This window comes from Chionomys nivalis, chromosome 20 (assembly GCF_950005125.1).
Source record: "Chionomys nivalis chromosome 20, mChiNiv1.1, whole genome shotgun sequence".
In the NCBI taxonomy this organism is placed as follows: Eukaryota; Metazoa; Chordata; class Mammalia; order Rodentia; family Cricetidae; genus Chionomys; species Chionomys nivalis.
In genome coordinates, this window is record NC_080105.1 from 50497153 (window position 1) to 50518385 (window position 21233).

General features: G+C 50.1%; 1 protein-coding gene across 1 annotated transcript; it reads left to right on the forward strand.

Moving 5' to 3' along the window:
• The first annotated feature begins 111 nt into the window (after positions 1 to 111).
• Xkr5 (XK related 5) lies at positions 112 to 17794 on the forward strand. Its single transcript, XM_057752718.1, has 7 exons — positions 112 to 191; positions 2294 to 2477; positions 8378 to 8562; positions 9644 to 9853; positions 11215 to 11384; positions 12539 to 12650; positions 16133 to 17794. The coding sequence occupies exons 1-7, from the start codon at positions 134 to 136 to the stop codon at positions 17245 to 17247; spliced, it is 2034 nt and encodes a 677-aa protein (XP_057608701.1). The 5' UTR covers positions 112 to 133; the 3' UTR covers positions 17248 to 17794.
• The last annotated feature ends 3439 nt before the right edge of the window (positions 17795 to 21233 follow it).

The window sequence follows — 21233 nt, forward strand, 5'->3', positions numbered from 1 at the left end:
ACCCCCACTCCGCTAGCAACTTGGCAAAAGGCTTGGACCAAAAGCCTCTCGCCTTGGGGCCCCAGGCCGGAAGCCTCCCCTGAGCGGTGGCGGGCAGGGGAAGGGGCGGGCGCAGGCGGCAGCGGTACTGAAGATGTACGCGGGGCTCCTGGGACTCTCTGCCCTGCTGCAAGCGGCCGAGCAAAGTGCGCGTGAGTGCAGCGCAGCCCGAGAGTGCTCACCCCTCCAACACCCCACTCCATCCCAGTGTGCGGGGCACGTCTGCCACTGCTGTCCCAGCAGGCGGTAAACTCTGCCCGCCCGGTGCACACACCGTAGCTCCCCTCCCAGCCTGCAGAGCACTCCCGGTGCGATCCCCTCACTGATGCATGAGTCCCTCCACCCATGCAAACACCCCTCAATGCATGGTATGGATCCTCTCCACACCCCAAATCCGGGTCCCGAATCCCTGTCCGCTACTTGCTCCAGCCCACGCTGCGTGAGGAGGCTGCGTGGAGCTCCAGCGCTTGGTGAGGTGCCCTGGCTCCCTGGTCACTCGGGCTCCTGGCTCCTGGCTGGGGTTGCCGGCTGCGAGCCGAGGGCTGGGAGAGTGGAGGGTTGGTATCCCAAAGGGCACTGATTTCCCTTTGGGGTTTGGGACAGGGCAGAACGCTGACTGCTGGGCACACGGGTCCTGTGGGCAGTGGAGGTGAAGCAAGATGGCCATACTTTTCGCGCCTTTCACGTTTGAACTCGTAACCCTTTCGGTGCTGGCGTCTAGTGCCTCCGCCCACTTCCGCCACTCTCCTACAAGGCCTTGCCCCTGAAGAGACTCCACCATCCTGAATCTCTAAGGTTTCTCCACCATCCTGAACCTCCAAGGTTCCGAGTGCCCTCTTGGACGCGATACCTCTGAAATTTACTTTTAATTTGCAACGTAGTCCCTGCAGATTCCTGCCTCGTCACCCGCTCAGAATTCCAAAGGGCACTAGACTGCACCTGGAGAAACCAGGATACTCAGGGATGCCCAAAGTGACCTAGATACCCTAGCTTTCTAACAAGGAAGGGTTGAGTGCTTAGCAGGGAGCTCATGGAGTTAGAGCACTCGACAGAACCTCAGGCCAAGAAAGGAATGACGGCAATCCCTCTGCCGGTAGCTGCCTGGTTCCCAACTGTGCCTCGGAGCCTTGGGCTTGTGCCTGCAGATGCGCATTCTTTGTGAATACTGGAAAACGCCAGCAAGAGTCCTGTAAAAGGATGGCTGGGTGCCCTCCACTGCCATCCTCAGTAATCAGCAGGCAGTACCAACACAGTTCCTTGCTGATGTCCAATGTTACATGGCCAGATCCCCGCTGGATAGCCCAGGCTTGTAAACTAAACCAGGCCACTGGAGAGGGTGGGCTGGATGGACAGCTCTAGAGCCAGCTAGGCTACAGAAAGGTCAAAGCTGGTCTGAGCAACTTAGCAGAACATTGTCTCAAAACAAGATGGAAAAGCGGCCTGGGGGAGATCAGTGGTGGAGACCTTACCTAGCATAGGCACAGCCCTGAGTTCAAGTCATAGGACCACAACTCAAAAGAGAAGACAAAGTCAGCCTTACACAGAATGTGACTCAATTCTAGTACAAGCGGCTTGGGTAGGCAGCAACAGCGTGGTGAGGATGAGATCACTCCATGCTGTCGGCTCCCACATCCCTGGGGCTCCCCATACTAGCCATCAGGTCCTTGGCACATGTTCTGTGTAAGCCCACAGACAACCCCACACATGGCCACTACCCTTGTGCCTGTCTTATTTCTAGCAGGTCCTGCTGACTCTTTGTTAATAGTAAAGATGCTGTGTAGGGTTGGTTTGGAACCTGGGTTGTTTTGTTTGTTGTTAAATGGCCTAGTGGACAAGGAGTCGGGACAGGCCTAGGAACGCTCACAGGTCCCCGGGTTATAGAGGCAGGGCATGCCATATGGAAATACTCATTTGACCAGGAGCCAGAAACTTTGGCAGGGCTTCCTCAAACAAGACAGGGTGAACAGATTCGGAGGACTTGGTCTCTGTGGGTAGTTTCTGTGGGCTTTGGCCTTAAGGGAGGTCCCTATTCTCTTGGCCCTAGACTGGCTAAGGCAGAGAAGTCCCATGGTGCATGGGCGTAAGATGAGCTATGGGCTGGCTAGCGTACTTATCCTGGGTGCATTCTTGGAAGAACACAGCTGTCTGCGGCAGAAAGATTTTGAGGGCAAGCACTGTAACAAGAGAGATCTAGTGTTTATAAAGCAGTCGCCTAATGGTCCTTTTAACACCCATATATCGTCTCTCACCCCAGGTCTCTGCACCATTGTTTACCACTTCTCCACAGGTCACCTCCTCTGGGGGTGGCTGGCCCTTTCTCTTCTCCTGCCCGGCATCCTGGTCCAAGCCCTGAGCTATCTGTGGTTCCGCGCAGATGGGCATCAGTGTCACTGGTGGCTGGTGTCGCTGCATCTCCTGCAGCTTGGCGTCTGGAAGCGGTAAGAGCAGCTCTCTTTCTTCCATCTGATGTAATGGGAAAATTCCCCTGTCCATACGCACTCCCACCTTAAAGCCATGGAAGCTCAGGGTTGTACCTCTGCTTGGCGTTGGCATCCTGAAACATCTCTGACATCAGGGGGCTTCTCCTGATGGCGCCAGTGACCTTTCAAATGCTTCTTCTTGTCTTTAGCCAGATTCTCTATCACCCCTTAATCACCTCTAGCGCTACATAAGTCAGTTTACTTAAAGTGCTCCATCTGACCCCAACGACCTTAGTCCACGACAGTGGCACAGAATTAACTGACCACAAACTAGATGGTAAGGCCCACACAATGCCATTTGCTTTATGCTTTTGTGGCAGGAAGAAGTGACCTGGGAGACAGGGCCAGGGTTTTTCATTTTTTTCTTTTCTTTGTATGAATGGCTACCAGGCATGGATCTGGCTTCCCTGTGCCCGCAGGTGTCTCTAGAGGAGATGGGAAGTTGTGCATTTTCAGACACAGCGTGTTTCTGCTCTCATCTGCCTCATAACCCCATAGAGTTGAGGGACATTCATAAAAGGGGAAGAGACCAGGAACCAGACAGGGGGATCCTGCAGCTCAAGTGCCTCCAAGGAACCACTGCCAAGTGCTGCTCTCTGCCTGGGAGCTTGTGCCGTCTGCCTGCATCCAGGCTGGACTGGGGTCAGAGGAGAAGGGGCTTCTAGAAAGACATCCAGTGACTGCCTCCTCTCTGTGTTCCTCCCCAGCAGACCCTTGTCATATAGAGGCATCGAGAACACGCATGTGCCACAGCGGTTTCTCCCAAGCTGGGCCTTCCTGTCTGAGCTCTGTGTTCTCCTGAAACAGCAGAGCTGTCGCTAGTGAGGGGTGAGATCTCAAAAACAATGAATAACTTATCAAACAAGTGTGTGGCTTCAACAGGGACAGGAATTTGACAGCTCAGAAACAGAATTCAGAGTGGTCTTAGGAAAGGAGCATTGACTATCCTTCGGTGGATCTGCCTTCTAGGGCTCCGTAGTGACCCTGGGGACCCTTATAAAACTTTAGAGAGGTGAGGCCAGAGGTCGGAGGCTGGTCCAGATCTGTGGCGTGTGACAGTGAACTCCCCTGAGGCTCTCAGCATCACCACTAAGTGATGGCATGGCTTCGGTCCATACTTTAAAATTCGCTTGGATAAACGAAAAGACAAGTTCAAATAGAAAACTGCCAGAAACAACAGCCATGGAAAGCTAATTTACAAAAGCCATTCAGGTGATTACAAAGGCATGAATAGAGCCTGGTGTGGCGACGCAAGCTTGTAAGCCCAGGTTTCATGACGAAAGTCAGTCGGATCTCTGAGGTAGAGGCTAGCCTGGGCTACATAGTGAGTTCCAAGACAGCCTGGGTTTCAAAGTGAGACCCTATTTCAAAGTAATAATAATAACAGAAATTATGATGATATAGGAGGTGGAGAGATGACAGGAGTAGAGAACACAGGCAACTCTTTAAGCCCCCAGAACTCATATAAGGTGATTTATGACTAACTCCAACTCCAGGGGATCTGGTGCCCTCTTCTGGCCTCCATAGGCACACACACAGAGACAGACAGACAGACAGAGACTAATAGCACATAAATAAAAATGAATCTCATGATAAAATTGAGGGGAAAATAAATACTGATTTCCAGGAAGAGATAAAGTAATATATCTGGCGGTAAAGCCAGAATATGCCGTTTTTAGAACTGGACCACAGATTTGACTCTCACTTTCGCAGCAGCCAGAGAAGCATCAGGGACGCCCCCTCCACAGTGTCCCAGAGATTACAGATGAGGCCAGCTACCTTCTCAGCAGAAGGCACTGAAAGTTGAAAGTGGCGAATCTCTGGCTCTGATACAGCTGCTCAAAAACAAAACAGGAGATAAGCCATGCAGATCAGGTTTGGTTTGGTTTGGTTTGGTTTTCATTGCAGTTTGGCAAAGGAACCTGTAGGGGGAGCCAGAACAGCTGTGTTTTGCACAATCTCAAACTTTAGAAAATGAAGCCCCGTCCCTTAACTGACTCCATAATGAAATGCAGACGAATGAACTAAGAACAGAGAAATCGAGTCAACAAAATCCCTTGAGGTAAAACTGCTTAGAGAAGACGCAAATGAATTCTGGTTTTAATTCCAAACAACACAATCTTTAATGTTAAGTCTACTGTTCAAGAGAACCTGACCTTAGTGACAACTCATTTTACACAAGGGCAGTCATTTCTCTATCTGAACATTTTGTTTACACTCTGATACTGTGTGTGCTTGTGTCTCCTTCACCTTGTTTAAAAAGCCCGCATGTGTACTTAGAAATGCATCCCAGGAGGATGCAAGACTAGCTAAATACGCGCTTCCTCAGCGTGCGTCTTAGCATAGCAATTTTTCTACAGCAAAGAGAAAGTTAAGACAAATTTTAGGGGCATGTAAGACCAGCTTGACATGGATAGGTGCAGATTCGGTGTTCAAACACAGGTAAGGTACTTGCCACCAAGACTGACTACCTGAATTCAATCTCAGGGACCCACTCGGAAGAAAGAGTCAACTTCCAAAAGTTGCCCTCTGACTGTCACATGTGTACTATTGTGTGTGTGCGTGCACACGCACACACACACGTACACACACTAAATGAGCATATGAAGCATAGCTATACTCCAACCTTTCACTGTTGACAGCCTCAGCTCTGTCGCCACCAAAAACATTACCACGGACAGAAGAATCACTTATTCCCCAAGCTGTGAGCCCAGGATAGACCATTCTAGTTGTGATGGAAGTCAGTGTTATTAAGAGCTGAGAAACTTAACTCCAAAGACCTGTCGGGTAAAGTAATTGCACGTCCAAGGTTCTCTTTATGGTACATGTTGTTTTTAATGCAACTAGGAGTCTTGGGCCATCGGCAATATGGCTCACATGGAGTAACTTGCGTGTGCCCTGCTGGATTGCAGACACATGTAACTAATTCCGATGTCTGAGACTAACTTGGGAACAGCTGAAAGCTCTGGCGTACCATCAAGACCAAGGGAAGGGCCTGGAGCGAAGGAGGGAGTCAGGCCTTAGAGAGATGGCACCGGGAACAGTTGGCACAAGCCTCCAAAAACCCAGGATGGGGGCGGGGGAACTGAGACACAGCATCCAGAAGAGAAGTCAGGGTGCATTTCAGGACCTCAGAAAAAACTCCCACTGCCCCCATCTCGTTCCAACTCCCTAGGGAACTCCCCCAGCATCTGCCCCCCAGCTCAGCCCGAATTCCTCCATCTCTCTGCCTGACCCCAGCCTGGCAAAGCCCTCTCTGCTCTTTTGCTGTCCCCAGCCACGGGCCCCATTCCAAAAGCCTCTGTCTGGTCCCACTGATGTCTCATATGCCCTACACCCAGCTCGGCTTCATGTCCGCCGTTGTGGTGTCCTCTCCAGAAGGCACTCATGGACCACCTTCACCTCCTAGCGAGGACCTACAGGCCAGGCACTCAGCCGGTACATTTTCTTCCTGTTCTAAGCATTGTGTGTGTGTGTGTGTGCTTTGCACAACTAAAACTCACAACTCACTTCTCTAAAGAACATCTTTCATTTGCCTTATTCCTTCAAAGCCTAATAAAACTTCCGGTTGGAGGGGTTGAGGATGTGACTCAATGGAAGAACACTGATCCAGCCAGCACAAGGCCCCTGGGTGCCGCCCCTAGCACCACAGGGCAGAGGGGGGTTTGCTAAACTAAAACCCTTTGGTGGGGACTGGAGAGCAGGCAGGAAGAGGAAACTAGCCCATCCCATGGGGAGATGATCTGGGAAGGAAAGGAAGACTGTGGTGTGTGGTTTTAGTGCATGCTTCTCCTAACATTAGTCTGTGTCAGGAACAATGGTCCCAGACACTCCGAGGAAATCAATTCTCAGCAGGAGTCAAAAGATGGAAAAGACAACTTATTTGTCCTAAACATCTTCCCTGGACCCTCCACATCAGGAATGAAGTCGTTTCAAAGTCAGCCTCGAACCTTGGGCCGGGAGGTGGGAATGTTGGCTTGTCATCTTCAGAACCTTAGCAAGCTGCTTTGCTGGCTTTCCTAGGTGACCTCAGAGGTTCAACTCGCAGGTGGAGCCATTGGGTACTGCTATCCACACTGTAGGCAGTGGCATTCTGCCCCCTTGGCGCACAATTTAGACCCAGGGAGGATGTTAGTAAGCAAGAGTAGACCCTACCCCTGGTAGGCCCTCAAAGCCCAGTCACCCAAGGGCAGCTGGTATGGTTATCCAGGCTGTGTGGGCCGTGGCCCTTTCACAAGGGGACCCTATCAGCACAGAGTGCCTACTGAATGTTTGCGGAGACACAGACAAGGATGTGCTCTCTCTTCTTTCTAAGTCTTGATTCCCGCTGCACACTAGGAAGGTCGCCCAGTCGTGCCTAAGCTGCCGTGGCCCTGCGGCCCTGCTCAGCCCAATCCTGCGGACTTTTGAGACAGGCCCCTGGTCCCTCTTACACCCCAGCAAGCTATTGTGTGTCATGTGACTCTGTCTTATGTCCTTGACTTTGAGAATGCTCCATGCTTTTTTCAAACTTGCTACTCTTTTCGGTGACCTTTCTGTCCTCAAGGTGACCAGTTGCTAAGGTTCTGCCTTGGGTCCCCAATACCTGCACACCACCTCCTCTGGCCACTTCCTGTCCACTCGACCATGCCCGTTGCCTCTGTCCATGAGTCTGAAATTACAACTAAAATCCCCAGATCCTTCTGTTTACCCCTGTCAATCAAGCAGGCTCCTTTCTGCTGCATGTTAATGCCACCAGTTCCAAGAGTTTGAACTTATAGGTGTCTTAGAGCCACCGGTAAGCCCTTCTCCATCCTGCTCCGCCAAGTCCTCATCTGCATGCTCCAACATTCCCTGCATTTGCTCCTTCGCTTCCATTACCAACACCAAACCTTCGGTCATTCCTGCTTGAGTGCTGTATCAGCTTCCACAGCTGCTGTGCACACGCCTACATACGCACACATATACACACATATACATGTATTTATGAGATACATGTGGACATTCATGTGTGATATGTACTGTGTGTATGTTCTGTGTGCATGTGCACTTGCACATGTGCGGACATATGTACACATATGTGTGCATATGCACTGTGTGTGTTTGCACATGCTGTATGCAGGCATATGCTTATACACTGAACTTTCATGTGTGCACATACATTTATACATATATGCACTCATTTACAAACACGCCTACAAATGTACAGATCTATCCCATATCTCAAACACAGCTTACATACCTCTTTCAATCAGTTTTCCAGAGAGAAAGCCAGCGTCCATGGGCTGAACTGAATTCTGATATAGTTAAATAGGATCCTATCAGTCCTTAGCTTCCCCATCTAGCCCCACCTCTCTTGCCAGCCTCCAGTGAGGACCCCAGACCCACTTTCCCCAGCTGCTTTTACACCATTCCTTTCTCAGGCACTGAGAGATCTGCACTCCTTGGAGGAAGATGAGGGCTCCTTCATCGCTATGCTCCAAAGGGGTGATTACCCACAGTGCCTTGCATCAGATCTCTATTGAAGGGATCCTTAGCCCTCCCTGGAAGACCTGAGGTGAAGACATTGACCAAGATTCTCTACAGGCCTTACCAGACCCAGTCTTGGCTCTTTAACCTGGCATTAACTTCAGCCTACCCACCTACCCCTAGCCCTTCTAACCTTGGGGATAGTCACCTACAGTGACGCCCTGCTGAGCACATGAACTGAAATAGGCAGCTTGAACTCAGAACTCAGCAACCGCCTGACTGGAGGCCGTAAGAGGCATCAGTAGGGCACTCCCGAGAACGCCTCATATGTCCGTGTGAAAGGTTGGTGTCTGTGGCAGCCCTCACAGCTGGCTTCATGGTCTATGTCATGATGTCTTTGCTCTCTGTAGGCACTGGGACTCTGTGGCAGCCGCTCTGTGGCAGGGAAGGGAGGCTCCCTGCTCTGGACAGCTGCGCCTGCAGGAGGCTGACCTGTCGGCACTCCGGCTCCTGGAGGCTCTGCTCCAGACAGGGCCCCATCTGCTGCTCCAGGTCTATGTGTTCCTAGCCTCTGACTTCACAGATGTTGTGCCAGGTGGGTACCTTTCACCACGACTCACACCCATTGCTTCCCAGATGACGGGAAGATGTGCCTGACCTTGTAGGACCCCATGTCCTCTCTAGGATTTCTCCTATTTGGGAGAGCAGGGAAACCCCATGATCACTAACACAAATGATAGTTACAGATGGCTTTTGTTCGGGGTCGTGAGGTCACAGAGAGCTGGTTTCTTGGGGTAAAGCATCTAAAGTCAATCCTTAAGACAAAAGTTGTGCAGAGAGGAGATAACCTTGAAAACTTCCTTGGGAAGTCTGCTTCTTGGGGAGTCTACATGTTCATCTCTCCCGGGGCTACCCTGTCAGTAGCTGATGCCTGACACCCCACATCTGCTCATATCCTACAGATGTGTTCCCAGCTTTCATCCAGCCAGAGCACCTCGTTGCTTCTTCCTCCTTTCCCTCCCCCTTCCTCTCTCTTCTATTTAAGTACCCAAGCTTAAAACAGAAGGTCTGAACACTTCTCATTCCACCATTCATCAAAACCCCTTTATGTGTGGCAAATACTTGTCATGAACCATGTCTGTATGCATCCTGTAGGACCCACATCCTTTTAATCATTGTTTAGGCTGGAGGCCTCAGAAGCCCAGGGACAGGGACATTTTTTAATATTTATTTATTTATTATGTATACAATATTCTTTCTGTGTGTGTGCCTGCAGGCCAGAAGAGGGCACCAGACCTCATTACAGATGGTTGTGAGCCACCATGTGGTTGCTGGGAATTGAACTCAGGACCTTTGGAAGAGCAGGCAATGCTCTTAACCACTGAGCCATCTCTCCAGCCCCCTGACAGGGATATTTTAAAAGGACATCAAGAAGAAGAGCATCTAGGCCACTGAGCAGTGGAGCCATTTTCTGCCTTCCCTTGCTTCTGTGTAAAATCATGTTTGTATAGCATTATTAGGTTATCCACCTAATGGTACATCGTTATATTACATATGGTCAATAGTGCATCACCATCGGGCTAGTTTTTTACAAGAAATTTGTTGTTGGGATGACGGAGGGCAACTGCACATGTATTTCAGAGTCTCTAGGGATCTCTGTCTGTTCAATCCTCCAGGGGTCAGCGCCTTACTTTCCTGGTTGTCACTGTCCTGGGCCCTTGTGTCATACAGCCATTTCCTGAGTGTCATGAAGCCAGGCCACCGCACGATGCTATGGGCTGCCCTCTTGTGCCAGCACTTCTGGAGGATGGGCATGTTGGGAGCCCGTGTGCTGAGCCTGGTTCTGTTCTGCAGGGTTTACCGTGTTTGGGTTTTAGTGGTTGGAGGTAAGTGGGCCTTCTGTTCTGTTCGTTAAAGCCTTAACAGTAATGGTTCACGGTCCTCTGTCCTAGATCTATGGCTACTGGGCTCAACAGAGGACCTTAGGAAAGCAGAAATGCAGGCCTCTGTGTTCCTAGGGGACCTCGGCAGACTGGAGGCACAGGTGTGGCCTCCCTCTTCAGCAATGTAACCTGGGCTCACCCTTGGTACTGGCAATTCCAAGAGACAGGAATTGTAGACGTCCAGTCCTCTTCAACCTAGAACACCCACAGCATGGCTTCTGCTATGCCCTGCCAGTCAAACCATCCTTGGTAGCGCAGACCCATGAACGCGGAGGTCCAGACCCTAGCTCCCAAGAGTGTGCCTCCAATGCAAGAGGTGGTGGTGCACGCTGACTCTTTGGTTACACCACCATAGAAATCCCAGACTCAAAAGTTCCAGCTAAAGCTGGAAACCCAGTTCTCAGAAGACTAGGGTAGACCATCCTGTAGAATGTTGCTGCTCACACAGGAGGTCCAGGTTCCACCTGATCCTGCACAAAACTGTATTATGTACATGCTGCTTCTTAGAGCCTCCATAAGCACCCTGTTTCCTCTGGGTTTTGTTTTTTTTTTTTTTTTGGACACTTTGTCTAAAACAGGAAGTCCCCACTGAACCCCAGCCTTCTCTTCACCAGCAGCGCAGATATGAATGTGATGACCAAGAGTCTGTCTAGCCCTTCAGACTCCTGAATGGGGCCTGTGTGTCCTTGCCAAGGACAGCAGTGTCCTCTGGTCATCAGTGAATACACTCTGCAAGAGGGAACAGTGTACTCTTGTTTTAAGAGAACCGAGAACATTGAGAAATAGCTGGCCCATGTACCCAGAGCAAACATTTAATACAGTTATTGGCAGAAAAGAACATTTTTTTGGAAAAGGAAAAAAAAAAGTTGTGTTCCTACAGAGAAATTAACTACATTTTATCCCTCATTTTAAAATTCAGCTTGTGCTCCAGAATGAGGCTATTCATCTTAAAATATAAGAAAACTTGTAACTGGTCCACATGGAGTTCTCTTTGGGTCTGGAGGGTGGGGTTTGTAGAGCAACCGTGTAAAGAGAGTAGAGGGCTTTATAACTGCATCTTTAAATGCTTTCGGGAAGCAAAGGGTATCCATAGGTAAGGTCTGATGCATGTCACTGAATTCAGTCGTCAAATGCCTCCTGGGAGGCTCCAAGAGACAGACACGCAAAGATAGAATGAGTAGCTTGCCTGTGCCCCCTCAGTTCTCTTCTGGCTTTGGGGGATCTCCTGTGGGATGCTCAAGTTCAGCCTCACCCCCTTCCCATCTTCCCACTGAAAGTGGACTTCCGCCCCTCCCCCTCTCCAGGTGCTCACTGGCTGGTGATGTCCTTCTGGCTCGTAGCCCAGCAGAGCAACATTGTGGAGAGCACCTGCCACTGGAGGCTCTTCAACCTGCTGGTGGGGGCCGTGTACATCTTCTGCTATGTCAACTTCTGGGACAGCCCTTCCAGGAGCAGGATGGCCAGCTTCTACTTGGCAAGTGGCAATGGAGGTTTTCTTTAAGCCTGGTTTTTACATTACCTTGTTAGGTGGGGCAGGTGCACATACGCAGGTATGTGCCTGTCTATCTATTAAAGAAGGAATACCAGGGGCTGGAATCGGCTCCATGGGTAAGAGTACTTACTGTGCATGCATACAGACCTGAGTTCAAATCCGCAGCAACCAAATGCCTGTGACCTCAGCACTTGGCAGTAAGGGGGCCGCGGGGGAGGAGACACAGGCAAACCCCAAGACCTTACTAGACAACCTTGCCTAAATGTCACGCTTCCAGTTTTGTGAAAGACCCCGTCTCAGGCAATAAGGTAGAGTGATAATGGAAGACACTAGAGCTCCTCCTCTGCTTTCCATATGCCTGTGCACTGTGTGTGTGTGTGTGCTGTGGATGCACCACAATGCACACACATACACACACACACACAGGAATAGCCTAGCATAAGCAGAAATTACAGTGATTACACACCTTGACAATAGCCTGACATCCAACTGTTACTATCTCATCAGGTGCAGCCAACTCAACAGACTTCGTTAACAGATGCGCTTGGGGACCTTTTCCAAAGTAGAGATTCCCAGTCCCGTCCCCATGAGGCCTGAGAATTCTTGTTTTGGAGATCGCTTTGGGCAGCATTGCTAGTCCACCTCCTTTGGAAGCTGCATGCCTGCGCTCACTTTCTCCTTTCTCAGAGGTGGAACAGCTCTGGAAATTGTGGCTTCACTCATGAAGGACTTACCTCAGCAGACACACAGCCTAAAACATGTTAGCAATGACCTCGAGGCTGGTGTGTCAAAAAACCAGAGCTTTCTAGCTATAAATGCACAGCAACTCCTCCTGGCAGCTTTGAGGATGTGGTTGAGCTGGTAGTACCTGCCGGCATCTGTCAGCGGTCTTAGTGTGGGATGGATAGAATCCCTTCTACCAAACACCTGTCATTCTCACCATACCCCCTTTGTGTCTGTGATTCTGTGGCTGTCATTATGAACCATGCCAGCAAACCTCCCCTTGTAGAAACATTCCCAATGGGACCTTAGTCCTGCCTAGAGGCAGCACCCTGGTTTATGAACCCTAGAAGGTACTGAGGACAGAAGGGAGGAGCTTCAGATAGCAGGACATGGTGGCTATCTTGACCCCACAGGTCATGCTGCTGGAGAACTCCATCCTCTTGCTATTGGCCACTGACTTTCTGCAGGGGGCACCACGGACCAGCCTATGGACTGTGGCAGGAGTATCATCTGGATTTCTGATTGGTAAGACTTACTGAGCCTTCTTAGCCACGATTCCTCCCCCCCACACACTTGTATTTGTATTTTATTTTATATTTATTCTGTTTATTTTCATGAGTTTGCACGTGTGGTATGTATGCATGTTTGTGCACATGTTCGCATGATGTGTGTGCAGATGCCGCATGTGAGGTCCTGAAGTTGATTCCGGATGTCTTCCTTAACCATTTATTGAGTCGTAGCCTCTCACTGAACCTAGGGCTTCCTGATTCCTAATAGTCTAGCTAGCCAGCTTGCCCTGGACCTTCCCCTGTCTCTGCTTCCCAAGTGCTGGGATTACAGGCAGCTGCCCATCCCTCCCCAGCTTTTACATAGGTTCCCAAGCATTCACACTTCTGCAACAGGTCTTCAGTCCACCGAGTGGTCTCCTCCACCAAAACCTGTCGTTTTGTTTGTTTGGTTAATTAGTTGGTTTTTCAAGACACGGTTTTCTCTGTGTAACCCTGGCTTTCTTGGAATGCAGAACTCTGTAGACCAGGCTGGCCTTGAACTCAGAACTCAGAGCTCCGCCTGCCTCTGCCCCTTGAGTGCTGGGTTTAAAGGTGTTCCACCACGGCCTGGCTACAACTTGTATATTTTTTTATGAGCTGGAAAGACAGGGAATAGTTTAAGAGCCGTGAGTAGAAGATGGGACCCAGGCTGTGGGTAAGGAGGCTGCTGCCTGCAGCCTGAGACTCGGAACTTAGCTTTGTCTAACTGGCTAGACTGCTAAGAGCCTCAAACAAAGGTGGGAGCAGCCACATCTGTCCAAAATGCTGCCCGTAAATTGAGTAGAAGATGCTGATCTCTAAGCTGCATGTGTGCGTGTGAGTGGCCAGTTGAAAGCCTAGGAGAGCCCGTGTCCAGAAGAGAGTCCGCCACCTACAAGTCAGCCTATTGCTCTTAGCCTGTGCCCAGTCATCTCCCTGTGAAGAGGGACTCCCTTGAGATATGATGGGACGGTCCTCACAGCTGAGAGGCTTAACCATTCATTTGGGATTTTCTAGTTCACAGGAGGTATGAACACTTCCAGTAAGCCCAGTAGACTGGGAGTAAAACTGTCCCCTTCTGCAGAAGGGACTGATCTGTGTAATGCTTTTCCCTTGCCCACCAGCAGGTGGCGCTGGACACACCTCTGGCTTTCCTTTGGCCCTCTGGGAATCCCCACTAGGAAAGGAAGAGTGTGCCAAAAGAAAGAGCGGAAACAACGCAACTGTGAGTCAGTCCTTAAACCCAGGCGTTAGAGAATAGTATATCTGATACGTGTTTAAAATCACACCAAATTATGTTATTGCCAGACGTGATGGCTCATTTCTGTAAATCCAGGGCTTGGCAGCTGGAGGCAAGAGCATTGACGTGAATTCCAAGCCATCATGGCGTACATAGTGAATCTGAGGCAAGCCTGGGCTAAGCAGAAAACCCCTGTTTATTTAAAAAACAAAAAACAAAAAAAAACGAAAAGCAACACTCACAGGTAAAGTGACTATTTAGCATTCAAGAAGCCCTGAGTTCAATGCCCAATACTACTATACATGAACTGTAGGCAGGCAGTGGTACATGCCTTTATGCCTTTAATCCCATCGCTTAGAAGACAGAGGTAGGAGGACCTCTGTGAGTTCAAAGCCAGCCTGATCTATGGAGTGAGTTCCAGGACCGCCAAAGCTACACAGAGAAACCCTGTCTTGAGAAAGAAAGGGAGAGAAAAAAAGAGCTAACTATATAAGCCATATATGATGTTTCATGCCTGCAATCCTAACATTTAGCTCACGCAGGATTGACATAAGTTTGAGACCAGCAAAGGCCATGTATCAAGGCTTTGTCCCAAGAAAACAAGTAATTTTTTAAAAGAAAAATTATAAGCCAGGTGATGGTGGTGCACACCTTTAATCCCAGCACTTAGGAAGCAGAGGCAGGTGGATCTCTGTGAGTTTGAGGCCAGCCTGGTCTACAGTATGTCAGGACAGGCAGGGCTACACAGACATCCTGTGTCTCAAAGAAGGAGGAGGAGGAGGAGGAGGAGGAGGAGGAGGAGGAGGAGGAGGAGGAGGAAGGGAGGAGGAGGAGGAGGAGAAAGATTTAAAGAGAGAGAGGAAAGAAAAAGAAAGGAAGGAGGAAGAAAATTATAGAAGCTGGAAAGATGGCTCGGCAGTAAAGAACACCGGCACCTCTTCCAGAGAACATGAGTTTCCACACGTGGAGTCTTATAAGGCTCTTTGGAGCACCAGGCAGGCATGTGGTACACCGACATACATGCAGGCAAAACACATATACATAAAATATTTCTCAAAGAGTTATAGTTCCAAGAATACAGGCTTGAAATAGTTCCTGCCCGAATCTCAGCTCCCCATTTCCTTCTTTCCCTGGACAAACATGTATTCAGTGCCTACTGCATGCTAGCCTTGAGCTCAGCCAAGAGTCCAGCAGTTGGTAGAAAATCAGCGCTCTCAGTGCCTCTGACTGCAGCAGACCCTGCTGCCTACCCAGCATCCGGGGTGCGTAGGGAGGGTAGCAAAGGTCAGCTGGTTTGCTGCTCTTCTCTGCCTTGGTAGAACTTACTACAAACGGTGAGTGTTTGGGCTTAGTATGCATCCACGGCATTGTATAGAAACTAGCACGTCAGCTGTGTCCAATACAGAGAACAGGAATGCTGGTCCTTGTCCCCACTTCCAAACCTACCGCACACCAGTGCCCTGTCTTTGTCCCCAGAGACACTGAGGGTCTAAGGGCAACGTCCTTTGGGTTCCCTCCTAGGGTCTGTCACGCTGCCATCTCCCGGCGCCTTCAGCCTCCTCCTCACACTTAGCTCACGTCTCCTGAATCTAACGAGCACCCTTAACCCAGGCACTTTCTCCAGTGTGACAGGAAACTGGAAACAGCGTGGGTGGCTTACTGGAATGCTCTGCTAAAGAGATTATTGCAGCAGTCAACACTTCTGATCGACATAAACGAAACTGACAACAGCGTGATTAAGATGTTTGTGCACAGAGGAAGTGTTGTTGTTCGTGGAAATGCCTTGATAGGGGCTTTTGAGGAGCGGGACTGACCTCTGCTTCAGACTCTTGTTTTCGAGGTTGCTTTCTTACCTCCTGCCTCCCCCGGCTTTGGCATCTGTCCACACCATGCCGGTGGTGGGATTCTGGAAGTTATGAAATTACTACTATGCCTCTGGTGCCCGCATGCAGGCACACATTTGCCCATAACTTGAGGGGTCAATGCCAGACGCCCTCCAGGCTGAGGCTCAACAGGAACGAAGCCACGGCTGTACATTCTTTTAGGTTCAGACACATTTATAGCGGTTAGATGCTGGGGCCTGTTTAAAACTCCTCCTGAACAATATCCAGTTCTGAGTCTCCCTACTGTAGGTCAAAATTATGCTGCTCAAAGTAGCCACCGAGACTGCCACTCACGGGAGGATATCGGGTGTCCCAGAATGTAACCTCATGTTCTCCTTTGTACTGTTTTCTTCTCAGGCAGTGTCTCGCTGGTTCTTTATTATACCTTGCTACATCCAAAAGCTGCAGACATCCAGCAGAGCTTCCAGAGGAGATGCTGTGGCCCCATAGAGAATGACAAAGCTGAATCAGAGGCTTCTCCCAGGGCCGTGGTTCCAGCAGGAGAGAGGTCAGAGAGCTCAGGCTGGTGCCAAGAGGAAAGCTATGAGCTAACCAGTCTAGATAAGGCCTCCAGCCCAGAGCAGAGTACGGCAGAGGTGGGGCTGGGGGATCGGAGATCCGGGGAGTATTCCTTCTTTAGCCACCACCACTGGCTGTTGGTGAAACTTGCTCTCAAGACAGGAAGTGTATCTAAGATCAACGCAGTCCTTGGAGGTGACAGCTGTGGCTACTCCTGTTCCCCCATGTTGGGGTTGAGTCAACACTGTAATCTGCAGAGGAAGCCCCTGTTTTCCCAGAAAGATCTCCCATCCTCTCCTTGTGACCCTTTGACCTTGGAGAAAGGCTCTGAGTTCGCAGGTGCTCCGAAAGCAGAGATGGAGTCACTGGAAACTTCAAGTTTTGTCTCCTTTGCCAGCGAGCATGAGGACAACTCAACCACCCAGAAGCCACCAGCTCCACAGGAGGTAGACAACCTGAAGGATGGGACCGAGGCTGACCTGGAAGCCCAGGGGAAGGATGCGGATGGGCCTCTGAAAGGGGAGGAAGGACAGGCAAGCACAACACTGTACTTCAGTGCCACCATGGAAAGGACCACGCCCTCCTACCAAAGAGGCAGCCCAGCGGCCCTGCAGGCATCCCACTCGGGGATACTGAAAGAGAGCGGGCCTGTGCAGCCTGCTTCGCCCCAGGCATCCACTAAGCCCTTTCCTGTTACCATGGCCAACATTAGTCCCATTCCTGGCAGAAACTTCTGCCCCAGTGCAGGCCTCCCTGGGCGAGCCCCAGATAGCTCAGAGAGTGAGGAGTGGAGGGAGCCTGCCAAGGACCTATGTGCACAAAGGTCATTGCCAGGGACGAGCCTGAGACCCACTGAAGAGCCACAATTCACATCGACCCCTAAGTCTGAGTCTACCCAGAGGGACCACAGCTGCAGAGACAGGAGGAAACAGGAAGTGAGTTTCTTCATCTGATCTTAGCCGGGGTGGAACGGGTTGAAACATCAGACTGGCAGTTCAGCATCATGGGAAGAGAAAGCCCACACCTGATGTCTGTGTCCTGCTTCTGATCTCTACCTGCACACCTGAAAAGATGAAGGAACAGGATAGGATGATGCCTAAAATCTCCCCTCGCCCGACGTATGCGCAGCAGAGAGTCAAGTGCCGTGGCAACAGGCAAAAGGGTTTCCGGCTCCTTTTATGAAGTACTTGAGCCCCAGCGCATCTCTCTTGTCTGCGACTTCCTGGAAATGCAAAAGGAAAACCTGGATTCCAGTTTCATCCCGGACTCTTTGTAATTAGCTGTTCTTCACGTGGGACGCTTATTAATCACTTGTTAAAAAATGCTTTGGGGGATGGAGATATGGCTCAGCAGTTAAGTTATGCTATTCCAGAGGACCCTGGTTCAATTCCATGGAAACTCATGATCACCTGTAACTTCAGTCTCAGCAGAGACGATACGCTCTTCTGGCCTCTGTGGACACTACACACACATGGTACACAGACACACATGCAGGCAAAACACCCATTCACATACAATTTTTAAGAATAAAAACAATGTGCTTCCTAGATACGTTATTTTTAGTCTCTTATTGCTACAGAACACATTCTTTCTGGATATAAATGAGAACTATGCTCATAACCAACATAACTGAGCACCATTTTGAGTTCAGATCCCTTTGACAGGACGGAAGTAACAGCTAGGCACAGAGGTTGTTTGGTGTCTTTTGACTGAACTAGCTGGGTTTTGTTTGTTTGTTTGTTTGTTTTTATGTGCATTAGTGTTTTACCTGCAGATATGTCTGTGTGAGGGTGTCAGAGCTGCCATGTGGGTGCTGGGAATTGAGCCCGGATCCTCTGCAAGAGTAGTCAGTGCTCTTACCTCTGGGCTATCTCTCCAGCCCCCAGTCCGGTTGTTTTAAGACAGAACCTCAGTCTTACTATGTAGCCAAGGATGGCACTGAACTCCTGGTCCTTTCTCCTCCACCATCCATACTTCCTTCAAACCAACCATTGGGTCTCTGTTTGCTTTTTAAGCTATTTCCTTCATGTCTACACTGTGTTCCCTTTCCCATTCAATATACAAAAGCATCATCAAGGGAAAGAAACATCCTTGCCCAGATACTCAATTCCTTTCTAACTCTTCTCCTGAAGGCATTCTTTGCTGACACGTTATTCCTGTTATTTCCCAGAGTTCTCCTTCCCAACTGGTTAAGGAAGCCAAATCATAAACCATCAAAGAGCAAAGCATGTGTGGGGGGTGCGTGGTTTGCCCTCTCCAGACACCTCTAGGTCCTGAGGCCATCACAGGGCCTGAATAAGACAATGGTGCTGCCTAGCTCAGCATCCCCAATTGGGGATGAAAGAAGGATGCTACGGTACATGAGTTAGCAAGGCAGGAAGTAAGGGAGTTTGTTAACAGTGACACCGGTGCACTACAGTCATTGTGCTTCCGTGGGGTCAGGCTCCTGTTCTCTCTAGGCTCACCCCGAACCAGATGAGAACAACGTGGGCCTCTTCCTGCTTCCTAACAGACATCCTCCATGTCTCCTATCACATCCACTTTAGTGCTGCCTTTGCCTCTCTTCCCAAGCCTGTCCTGGCTAAAGTTCATCTACATCTCACTTTCCCTCCTGCAGGGGATCTTCCTACACTTTGTTCCCATTGTCACCAACACCACCACCAACACACATACACACACACACACACAAAGATCACACATCAAGGTGCCATCTCATCTTTGAGCTCTAACACCAAAGCCCACCACAGGTGGTCCCTGGGGCAACACAGGAAGGACAAGCTACCCATCCCTCATAAATGTCATTACAAACTGCAGTTTCCGTGTGACTCCTAGTGAACAGGCACTTGTTACCAGGAAGGCAGGGAGGAGAGGAGAAGAAGCAGGAGGAAAGAGGAGTTATCCTTTCTTTACAAACTTCTCACTTCTCTGACAAGCTGGAAAGCTGGATCTTTTCCCATAACCATTTTCCCTTTCATTTAAGGAATCCTGATGAAGGGGCACTAAATAAGATTCATCCTTTCTGCCCCAGGACTTCAGCCCAGCATGACCTTCACAAATGACCTCTTATCAGGCGGCAAGTCAAGTCCTCAGGAAGCCAAAATGATGAGAAAACAGGCATATACTTACCATAGAACACCAGTGAGCCCACACCGACTTTAAATGCTTATTCTGCTGCCCACCGAATGCTGGTCAGCAGGGCCACGCTGTTACACAAGGAAGTAATTCAGTTTGTGGCCATGGTACTCGGGTGAAGCAAGTGACCCCCCCCCCATCCCCTCTGAGACAGGCTGCCGTCTATAGGACCGAAAGGCTGATCTAGGAAAGACAGACTCGATTTCCCTCTTTCAGGGATAACGTAAACCATCAAGACACTCTCCAGGAGTGAATTTAGGACCTTTAGTGGAGTAAGCCCACAGTAGGCAAGGTAGTATCAGTGCATTGCACTGCAAATAAATCCCTTAGGCAGAAAGTTATAGAAGCATCAATAAGGGTTAGAAAACATGGCTCATTGGCATTTTTGAGTGATTGGGTTTGGTGGGCAGAGGGCAGCAGTTTGGGGGACTCTCTGGGAAATGCTATTCTGTACGTGTCTCCTTTGTGGAGGACAGCTCAGGGAAGAGAAGCTGTGGTTGGCAAAGAAGCAAAACCACTGTATACTCCATGAGACCTCGGTGTCTTACAAATCACATGGTCTTGCTTTTGCCTTGTTTGACAAGGTCTCCAAGTGGCCTTGCCTTGTGCTCTGTAAAATGGCGTTGCCCAGCCAGAGAGCACCACGGCCATCCTGAAAGCTTCAGGTCAGGTCCTAGTGACTCAGGCTGCCCTCTTCCCTCAGAACATTCGTGGTGGCTGGATGACCGTCAGGTTCCCACTTCCCCTCCAGAGAACAGACATTGCTCATTTGCCCCACATCTATACCACAGTGTGAGCTTCACGCTGCCTGGTCTTTAGTAGGCTAGAGCTGATCTGAGCTAGGCAGGTTTCACTCCTGTCTGGGAAAAGAGATAGGATTGGCCATGGAATCCCCTAGAAACCCAATGTCAATGTCATAGCAACAGAGCTAGGAAAAGCAGGATCAAGCCTGCACCCTCTTGCCTGTGCCCATCATCAGACTCGGAGAAAGGAGCGGGTACAGCCCCGCTCGGCACAAGCATCATTACTCCTGATGGCGAGCACCCCTCTAGTGCCTTCTCTTCCTTCTACACACCAGCTGCATGGAGGACCAGCGAGGACTGGAGCTGAGGCCTCTCGTGGATTCTCTCCTCATCTCTATGCACCTCGTGACTTATCCTTCCCTACCGCTCCCCACACTCAGATTCAGTGCCTCCCCCACAGTCCCCTGCTGCATCTGGGAGCAGTCCCTGCACCTGATCAGCAGACTCCAGCAAAGGCGCCCATTAACCCAAGTCCAAAATGGCCCGGGGGGGATTTACATCTGCTGTTGCAATTGCCTGATCTCTAGTCTTCCAAGTCTCTAGGAGAGAGACACCTCATGTGTCTGAAGACAGCAGACTATACTGAACAAACAAACATCTCTGATGCCCTGCCTATCAAAACGCAGGAGAACCTAGAGCTCCCAGGCTTGCAGGGAATCAGAGTTGGTTCTGTAAATGTTAGTGTAACTAGCTCCCTAGGACGGCTTTTTTTTTCTCTGTGGTCTGCCCCTCATGATCCCTGGCCTGATGAATATCTGTGTCTGGCGCCCGGCAGCCACTTCCTATGTAGAATTCAACTTGGAAGTTCCCTGCACACCTCCAGGAACATAACTTCTAGGTTTTGGTTCAGACAATTGTCCCTGCTCCGGCGCCTCTTGTGGCAAGCCTCTGTTGCAGACCATTGCCAACACATAGGGACCTGGAAGGAAGGAACCATAGACATGACCGCCCTGCCCCCAAGGTGGGGCAGAGTCAAGATCATGATGGGGAAACCCACAGAGACA